At 41.1% G+C, this 10,496-nt stretch overlaps 1 protein-coding gene across 1 annotated transcript; it reads right to left on the reverse strand.

The window, feature by feature from the left end:
* Positions 1–24: 24 nt before the first annotated feature.
* On the reverse strand, positions 25–8,636 carry LOC112570282 (arginase-1-like). The gene is given in 11 exon segments (XM_025248663.1): positions 25–331; positions 738–797; positions 977–1,053; positions 1,368–1,472; positions 2,613–2,669; positions 3,351–3,456; positions 3,459–3,612; positions 4,053–4,159; positions 5,022–5,094; positions 5,983–6,044; positions 8,539–8,636. Coding segments are annotated over 11 exon segments (972 nt in total). The 5' UTR covers positions 8,549–8,636; the 3' UTR covers positions 25–170.
* Between the last annotated feature and the right edge of the window lie 1,860 nt (positions 8,637–10,496).

The raw sequence follows: 10,496 nt of genomic DNA on the forward strand, positions 1-10,496 counted from the left end.
GCACCTGCTTAACAACTCTCGGGTAAACGTTCTTCCACAGGCGTCTGGAACAGCGTCCACTGGATGTTTCTGAGGGAGAGGGACACAAGTCCCTGATGGCAACTCTTTTTTCTGAAGCCTTGTAGAGAAATGATGACCACCCATGTGAGTGCAGCCATGGGTGCGTTGGTCTAGGCAGAGGGTGGGACTTGGGGTGGTCTGGTGTTCCCCTCCCTACGCTTGCCGAAGAAATGCGTCACCACCTCGATGGTTGTCTCCACAGTGAGCTCGCTCTGCTGCTGGGTGCCGAGGGCAGGGTTCAACTCCACCACGTCCAGCACCGACAGGCGGCCTGTGGTCATGGAAGATAAGTCAGTGGGCATTGTTGTTGAATATAACATCGTGCACTAGTCTTTAATGTTAATGCTGTTAACTTTGAGAACTAGGACTGGTTCATGGGCTTGTAGCAACCCTTAAAAAAAATTAGTAAAACGGACCGATCTGGCGGGAAAACTGAGTTCCACAGATTTTGCGATCTTATCTGCCACTTTGTTTCTCTCTAGGAAGTGATGAGGTAGAAGAGAGATTACAGTAGATGGCGAGAGAACTGGTAAAAAGAGAGAAATTGTGACAAATGTAGATGCAGTCACCACACGACTGGAGGTGCAAGTGATCATATGTAGGGTAGGTGGGTATTTCTGTCTCTTCATAAAAAACATAACAAAATCCTTACTGTCGTTGCGAGAGGAAGTACTAACCTGTACGAGATATTTCTTCAGCAATGTACAGGCCTTCCCTTAGCGACAAACCTCCAGCAACTGAAAGAACAGGCAGACTTGTTTATAATACATTCGTTAATATGTTTCTCTTTTTCCATTATTCAAGTAGGGTTAGCTAGCAAATCTCTGACTAAATAAGCTGCTTCGTTATGTCTAGTTGTAAATGAGTAAAGTTTGCTGAAAGCTTGAGATTGAGAAAGGGAAGGCTGCGCCTTTACCTGCCGTGCCTGTTGAAGGTGTGAACTCGGGATCCAAGGCGTCAACATCAAAGCTTACGTGGATTGGTCGTTTGCCGCTGGATAAACAGGAAAGTCATTAGTGCCTACGATCATCGCAAATAAACATAAACATAGTCACATTTGTTCCAGATGAGGGCAAATAACCATGACCATCGGGATTATTACAAATTTGCGACATGCTGAGCGCACTGTGTGTGTTTGTGTGTAGTGTGCCTGTGCGCTCGTGTGTGTGTGTGTGTGTGAAAAGACTTCAACGACACATTGTGTGTCTCTCCTCTCTGGGAATTAAACACATGGATGGAGTCGTCTGGAATGGAGTTCATACCACGTGGTGGCTGATAGATTTGGGGGGCACCAGCAAGATACTCACGTGGGGTCCACGTCCTTCAGGGCTTTTTCCACCACGCTCTGTATTCCGTACTTGTCCACCTCCTGCATGGAGTAGTACCTAATGCCATGCTTGTTTAAAAAGCCCCTGAACGTAAACAGAAAAAGATCATCATCGTCATCGTCATTATCGTCGTCGTCAAACAAAGAAACAGAAAACGGTCATTGTCCGATGTCAACTAGATTTCTGCTGCTTCTCAGTTTTGCGGTCTGCTCATGTTCATCAACTAATGCAAGCTATTCTTGGTAAACACCATCTACAGCTCGTTGCTGACCAGCTGTCTCTGCCATCCGATCTTCATTTTCTTATCGACCAAAGTGTACTTCGCTTTGTTCGAAATCTTTCCTTTCCCAGCCTGAGGAATCTTTTCATGCTTCCTTTATTTCTTTCCCTCCACCTCCTTTCCTCCCGTGCCTATTGATCTACGCCTACGTCCATCAAAAGGACCTCACACCATGTCTTTGCAGCACCGCTTGAGGCAACCTTCTCCACTAACTGCAGACTTGTATGACCAGACCTTGTTTATATTAATGATGATTGCATTTTCTGTAAGGCACAAGGGCTATGAATACCTACACCCTGTACTTTGGAGTGTCAGAAAGATGCCGGAAGGCCTTTTCTTCTGCTGAAGAACAGCTCTTGCAGGCGCTTACACGAAAACTACATCCATTTCCCTTCAGTGGGATTCATTATTTTAATTTGTATTTATTTTATTAAGCTGTGTAGTGGGCAGAGCTACTGAATATACTAAGGGATCTAGGGGCCCACCTCGTATGGACAGTTTTTAGTGTGTGACAACCACATTGCATGCTGTTGATGGTGTTTGAGATGAGCATCTGGTCGTCTGATGGCGACCTCTGTTGACGTGGCTTGTGAAGTGATGTTTGGCTTCGCTGTAGAGGATTGTGCTTTGTATGCTCCACACGGTTGTCAAGCTTGGCGAGTTTGTCTGATTTCTCGTTTCTAAGAGGGATCCACTGGACAGCAATTTTAATTTCAGTGAAGATTTATGCAAAAGTGCATATTAGCAGGTTCGATACCAGTGGGTAAGCAGAGTTCACTGTTGAATAGGTAACCTGTTTCATCAGAAGGTTGGGGAACTAAGGGCCACGTGTAAGAAAGAAACAAAGAAAGAAAGAAATGGGTATCATCCTGTCTTTTAAAAAATGGCTTCAAGATAAGTGTTGTCGTTAAGACGTCGGTTATAACAAAAATGTCCAAACTTGCCTTTCCTCATCGTCCACAGACCTAAGGCCGATGTAGACAATATCTTTCGCTGAAATACTGAAACCGATTGAAAAACATACACATTAATTAATTAAATTAAAGGATGAAAAAATGTAATAAAATGCACGAGAATTGAAAGATCATGCTACACATTGCAATGCATGCTCGTGAAACATGCATCGGTGCCATCTGCAATTTACAAATCTCGGAATCTTCCAGACAAATATATTTATTTGCCGATACGTGTCATAATTTCATTTTCGTAATGTTCCCTTATTCTATTGGTACATTATGGCGATAAAGTCTGTTCATTTATTCGTTTTTGTTTCGCGAAATCAAATGAAAGCAACATAGAGGACGTCTCGGCGTCTTTAAAAAGGTTTTATAATTGTCTGACACCTTCTGTGAGAGAAAGAGTCGCATTAAAAGGCAAAATGGCTGGTTCCTCCCATTAACGATGATTTATTCTGAATGGAAATGAAGCAAAACAGGAGAGAGAGAGAGAATCCGCGATCGTTTCCTCCACAACCAGTGAAATGATCGATGAGCTTGAAGAATACTATTGTTTCGAATTTCCTTTCTTTCCGGATATCCAAATATCAGTTTAAGTAAATTTTATAAATTAGCTGAAGCATATTTTATGCATTTTATAATCAAATCTAAGTGCTTCTTCTCCTTAACTCCTCCTTTTTGTTCTTCCTTATATATTTCTAGAAAAAGGAAGGAACAGCAGCTCACCATGGCTCGAGCCATTCGAAGCCCGGAGGTTTGGAGACGTGTGGCTTCATGTCCTTGATGAGGAAGGCGACGGGCATGCCGTGCATGTTGCCGGAAGTGCTTGATTCGGGGTGTTGATGTCGGCGTGCGCGTCCACCCACACAACCACCAAGTTAGGCGAGGACCGCGCATGTCCGATGATGGAGCCCATGGCGATAGAGTGATCTCCTCCTAACACCAGCGCCATCTTGTCCTTTGTGATACTCGCCACTTCGTTGGCAATCTGAGAGACAGGGTTTGGATGAGGAGCTTCATGACTTTCACCGTATCAACACTTAAAAAAACACTCGCTGTAGAAAGTTCGGAATAAGGTATAAGCTGTACCAGAAAAAAGCCTTTACAATACTTTTGATAAAATGTTCTACAACGCCTTCAAGATTACCCGAGATTACATGCCGATACTCAGGTGGTATTTAGTCTCACCTAAGGTCAAAGAATAATACCTCTGACACCTTTCCTTACATTGAGATTATGGGAATCATTTTTCACGATTGAGAGTAAAGCAAACTAGTTCAGGACTGGTAGTCTGGACAGCAAGTCTGGACATTTAAATAACCGACACGTACGTTCCTGACAGTGAAGGCATGACCACTGATTCTCACTCATATAAAGTTTTTATTTAATAAAATGAGAAAAAGTTGCTTTATCTCACTTCAGACTGACCTTCTGATTAGCATAACCCACGGTGAGTGGGTATTTAACTAGCTTCCAAGGAGCATCTTTCTCGACATCTCCCAGCTCCAGGTCCCCGTAATCAGTCACTTCTTTGCCTGCAGTAAAACGGAGACAAACATAATATTTTATTTGAAAGACTAACAGACTTGTTTCAGATATGGCTAGCATATATATTATATTTAAGCAGATCTCATGCGTGTGTGTGTGTACATCCGGGTCTTAGCGGTTATCCGTTTTCCTAGTGCCGTGCGCAAACTGGAATTGCCGGTCATGCGTAAGTTCAGTCTTTTCGACCTGCACGATGTCTGCTGTATTGTCATGAATAAGGAGGTATTGGAATCAAAGAGAAGTTCCAAGTCTGACAAAGACGTTTTCACAGTTGTCTCCTCTTGCCGAAGTGTCCGAAACAAAGTACAAGGATGAAGCGGAGCTTCAGGTCTGCCTTTGTCTGGCTCTTCCATCCTTTGAATGTCTGCAGGCAGAGAGAATATTTGTCGCCTGCTAATATCCAAAAATACTTGTTTGCCACACATCAAAGAGGAACCAGTCTGCTCAATGTTAATGTTGACTCACTGAATGGTTCTCAAGATCGGCCCCAATGGCATGGCAGCTTGCTTCGTCCGGCCGATGCCATTTGAAGAGAGTGACGATGATGACTATCGTCAACATCTTTCTTCCCCAGTGACAGGGTCTGGACGGAAGGGGTGCAGGGGTTTGAGAATACACAGTCCTTTATAAAGACTGGCTTTAAGATTGGGATACAATTAATTTTTTTTTTGCTGGTTACTTTAAGCCAAAAATTTCAAAACGCACTGCACTACACTCATTCAATCACCATGTCATAAATGCTCTCTCTCTCTCTCTACACACAGTATATCTATATAGGAGGATGCAGATCCCAGCAAAAAGTTCTTATTGTGATAATGACGAAGTCTAGAAAGTTTATTGAAGACCTACTCAAACTCTGGATCTTTGAGATTATCTGCCCTTTTCTGAGGTAACTCGGGGCCAGCTCTGTACCTTCTCGTGGCTGAAATAAAAACAATTTCTGATGAAGGAGAAAATGAGGTAAGACATGCTAAAAACTCACTAAGATTTAAAATAATTACACTTTAATGACCATCAGTCTCCTATCCGTTTTTCTCAAAACAGTCTGTAAGTCTCAGCTTAACATTGCCCACCCCTGACATTCCCAAACAAATCCAAACTCATAGATAAAGTGCTACCATAATGTTGTTAACCCAAGTGGCCTTGTTATTACTGTTCGTATTTAATAATATATTTTAACACTTTTTTTAAGTCTAGGGGGGGGGGGGAGGCAACTTACAACTTTCAGCCAGTCTGCAATACATCTCACATAAGCATTTACAAACAATGGTATCCATCTTATTCACCGTAAATCATTCCCTTTGGGGTTCTTGCTGACACATTCAAGAAAGTTTTATTGCAAATAAATGGACTCTCAGTGATATTTTTGTCAGCACACAGACCACACACCTCAGAATTGTACACAAGAATTGGTGAATTTGTGCATCGAATAGTTTGAAAAACAACAAGGAATTACAAGGCGCCATAAAACTTGTAGAATGCCAATCACTCCTCTGCGTGCCTTTGCTGCCAAGTCATTGAAGGCGTGAGAAAACAGTGTGCTGACAGAATTATTCCCAGATATTTATAACTATTAACTATTTTTAGTTTTGCACCATTGTAATACCACTCTTCTGCAAACTAACCTGTAAGAAAATGTATCCATGTAATCTGTTCTATGACTGGAAGAATAGTGTAGTAGTTTTCATTTTTAATAACAGTATTTATGATCTTCCCACTGCTATATAATGTTATATAAATAGACATCATCAATCATTTCTGTACATTTCCTTTATAACCCAGTCTACCAGTATAAGTCTCATGTTTTTACCTGTCCTCTGCAGAAAGGAATCCCGATAACACCAACAGCTCTGTCCATTGTCTCTTCCCAATCTGGGTAAACAGAGGAGAGAGATCGTCATAAGTAAACAACAACAGTTACAAAAATCTTCCTTGTGTGGTGATGATAATAACAGGTTCAGGCTAAAAACCTGGAGTTTCTAGAAAATTTAAGTGTTCTAATATTTTTTCTGGAAAGGTTCCAGAAATGGATAACAATAAAAAGTGTGTTTTATCCTCTCTAGGAATTTTATACGAGTATATAATTTTTTTGTCTTAAAAACTTACCCTAAAAAAATCAGTTCTACTGTTTTTGACAGCCTCTCTTGGCGATTGAGACATAAACTCTGGGGGGGCAAAGTTGCGCACATTTAAATATGTTTTGCAATACAAAGACTGACTCTGTACTGATGAAACCACATTTCTGAGAATAGTTAACGGATGTTATGGACCACCAATGTGTGAAGGCCGCCAGAGTGTTACCAAGTGACAGACCGATTGTTCCCTTTTCTGAAAAGACCTTCACAGATAATATCTCACGCAATATCGTCAATGATGACATCAGGTTCAAGCTTTGCCCACCATCCCCTGGAAGTGGATACGGAGATGCTTGGGGTCAGTCAGTGGAAACTATGTCCACGACTGCTAGCTGAACGATTCTTGCAGAGGAGTGCACTTCCGGTGCTAGATATGTCTGGAATCATCCAGCAACTGCGTATGACGTGGCTTTTACTCTTCTCATTTCAAAACTTTGATGATCTGCAGTCGTTATCGAAAAATCTAACTTCTGTTAAAACTGCTAATGATGATAAAGAAAGCATATACTAGTGAATTATGTGAATTCTACTCACTACTTTTTTGCGGTGGGACGGGGATTTCACTTTACGGGGGGGACGGTCACACGCTCAGACACACTGTCAACTACGTGACCAAGGGAATTAACACACTTCCCTGTCATCAAAACAAAACTCTAAAGTATAAATACTTTTAGTTAGGGCGACACCAGTCTTTGTTAGATTCAGTCACCATTCTCAGAATACAAAATAAAGGTCAGAAAGCAGGCGATATATCTAAAAAAAAGACAGAACTTCAAACACAAAGTATTTTAAACCTTATTATTAAACAAAGCACAGATAGGTCCTTACTCTATACTGGAGGGCGTCTCACAAACCTTCCGTCAGTGCCGACCCTTGGACACGTTTCTAGCATCGGACTGTAAGGGTTTTAGATATATATATGTAATATATACGCGGCTGCAATATGCTAAAAGTGGTTGCAGCAGCTGGTAATGATACTAGTAAATGTCTGAGGTGAACGATAATTAGCCTATCGGGGGGGATAGGGTTGGGGGTTAGGAGGATGACTAAAAGAAAAAGACTTCGGCCTAACCCATGATGACAGGTGGAAAGAAGAACGTGGTAACATGGCTCCGACATGTAAAGAAGAAGAGTTTTCAGCTCGTTATTGATGGCAGTATCCATGGTAATTAGTCATGATGTAGAGTGCTCATGTGAGCTCCTATCCGGGAATTATTCTGATGGTAAATCCTTACAGTAGCTGGTCAGCATTTGATTTTTTTTTTTTGAAATATTTATCCTCATCTGACCATGACGGTTTTCTTACACCAGAAGCATAAAAATTAAAATAGTAAAATCAAAATGAATGAAAAGTAAAGCTAGCACCTGTTCTGTTACCTAAGACAGGTGTGAGTGTCGAGATGTCGCGTCTGTTCATTGTGAAACCCCCCTTTCCCTCTTTTCATCGCCTGTACGAAGGACTGACTGATTGAAGTCATCACAGCTTACATAGGGCAAGGCAAGGGGCAAGGTTTGGGGTCCTTTGATGCTTGTCAAGTAGACTTGATAAGCTCAACAAACATGGGAGCTGAAACAGTCCAACCGGGACAAGTCAGTGTGTTTTTGGACTTGAACTAGATGCTAGGAAGTCTGACTGAGTCAGTTAAAATGGTCGTTAAATAATTCAGTGTGTAGGCAGACGATGATGAATTAAAGGTTTGATTGCGAATAATGAAAAAGCAAAAGTGGCTGAAATGTTATTCATTTCTGCAGATGACTGTTCTTATTGTTTCCTCTCATAACCTTCTGGGCGCCATGGCAAAGGTCAGCGAACTGTGGGGTCACCAAAGCCAGAGGTTAACTTGAGGGATGATCAGCTATCACGGGGTTATGAAACGGGTTAAAATCCTCTGGATCTCAAACAGCTAAGTAAATTCTCAATAGTCACTATAGAGGGATATTTCTGGGATTTAGGACTAACTAGCATTAAAATAATTAAACAAGCTAATTGTAAAAAAAATAAATATCGCAAACACAAAAGTACGATTGCGAAGACAGCAGAAGAGTTGTCTAAATCCACGCTCCCAAGTTTTAATATATTGTAAAAGTTATAAACAGACTTCTTAAAAATTTGTATGAATCAGAAGATGAAACAGCAAAAGAAAAAAAATTACAGATCATAAGAACAAGTTACTATGTGTTTTGCCTGTGATTTTATCATAATTTCTAGTAGGCGGAATAAAGTCACTTACCAGACACCATGGCACCGTGCTCCTGATTTTTGCTTTGTTTTCTGAACTTTTAGGCAGCATGAACAGTTATGGGAATGGGGGTCATTAAATCGCTCTTGTATTATTAACCTTTCAAAATAACCCACAATAAATAAGCCATAAGAAGAGTCTGTTAAAAGTGCAAGCCATTGTCTGTCTTTTTTGTCAGTGGAAATATTTGCAGAAATCTGGTTCATTAAAAAAAAAAAAAAAACAGTCAACAAATATAATGCGGTCAGTGAAACGCCTTGACCTAGGGACAAGCCCTGACCTTATTTTCACTGTGTCTTGTCCAGTTAGACAAAGCCCACACACCACACCATCTTTATTATCAGCTCAATGCTAAACAAGTAGTATTACAAAAAAATGACAGCAATAACAGCTGTAAACACGACGCAGGAAAATGTAAACATTATCTGTGTTTCTGTAATATTTTCAACCAGGCTAACCCTCTCCAATATTTATGCACGAAAACGAGGATTCCGCATCACATTTTGGTAACAATCAAATGTTAAAATTATTTTGTTCTAGAGTAGGGTTGGGGACATGCTTACAATATTGCTGTTAACATACAAACTCCTCAATGCTCGTGAGCCACGCTGGTTGTTGTAAATGTCTCGTGCACCTGTAATATGACCCCTGTGCATTGTCATCATAATCCAATCATATGTATTTGGTAAAATACCTAATATCTAGTGGTAATAATATCTAAATGGTATCACCCTAAACAGTAAAACACATCAAAGCTCAATTGGTTGGAATAGGAAAGCGCAATGTGCAGATAACTGTACAATCACCACAAACAAGGTTGACATCTTGTATCTGTGCGCATGTGTTCTTGGAGACAATCCCTCCGTCTGGAAAAGAAGATAAAGTGCGATACACAAATGACACAACCAGAATTCGAGAAGGTCCGACAGGGTCAACAAGTGTCAGAAGACATTCGTCAAGGGAGAGAAACGCTACTTCCCCAGTTTTTAATAACGCGTAATAAATATGCGTGATTAATTACTTTGTACTTTTATTTCACCTTATTTCTCTTTATGAATTTACGCAGTTGTTGATGGTAGTAGTCTGGCAGTTAAGCAGACATTTTTCTTTAAGGTGAGGTTAGCTGTCAAAACGAAATCCTGATTTGCTGATCCTGTTAACCCCTCAAACAAGGTAAGACAAACAAGGGTTTGTGGGCAAAAGAAAAATTTTGATGTCTTGGACTTCCTCGGACAGACAATAAAGCTGATTCGAAGGAACTGTCATTGTCACTAGAAGAACCAGCATCAGCTCCCAGACCAGCTAAAAATCTCCATGGTATGACAAAGCAACTACGGTGACACCTGACCTCGAAAAGTCTGCCAGAGACAACGGGACACGCCCATGATAATGCGGTCACATGTGCATCTGCCTGAGCCGAAAAAAGTATTGCCTATATTAAAAAACAATGAAGTTGATAGGCGCACAGTTGTCTTTTCCCTGCTTACGCCATCAGATTCCTCTTCTAGAAAACCAGCAACTTCAGGAACGTCTGTCTGTCTGTCTGTCTGTTCTAATCACTGTCAAATGTCAGTTCTAACGTGCGCAATATAAGTTTCGCTCTATTATCTGAAACAAACAGTTCCCAGTGTAAATGTGTATCACGGTTAGAGACTGTGAGCGCCACCTGGCGTGTTCACCGTAAACAAGGGAGAGATAATACGGGGCGACGTACGATAGTGCACTGCCAACTGTTACCTGCACGAACTGATATCCCTGGACTGCTGCCAGACGATGTTTTCCAGTTACTTGCTAAAACGAGGCATTAGACCACAAAGCTTCCGGTTTATTTACATTTCAGATTAACTATTTAAACGAGGCCTTAGACGACATAGCTTCCGGTTTATTCACATTTCAGATAAACTACTAAACGAGGCATTAGACGACATAGCTTCCGGTTTATTCACATT

Source organism: Pomacea canaliculata, linkage group LG8 (assembly GCF_003073045.1).
Source record: "Pomacea canaliculata isolate SZHN2017 linkage group LG8, ASM307304v1, whole genome shotgun sequence".
Taxonomy (NCBI): domain Eukaryota; kingdom Metazoa; phylum Mollusca; class Gastropoda; order Architaenioglossa; family Ampullariidae; genus Pomacea; species Pomacea canaliculata.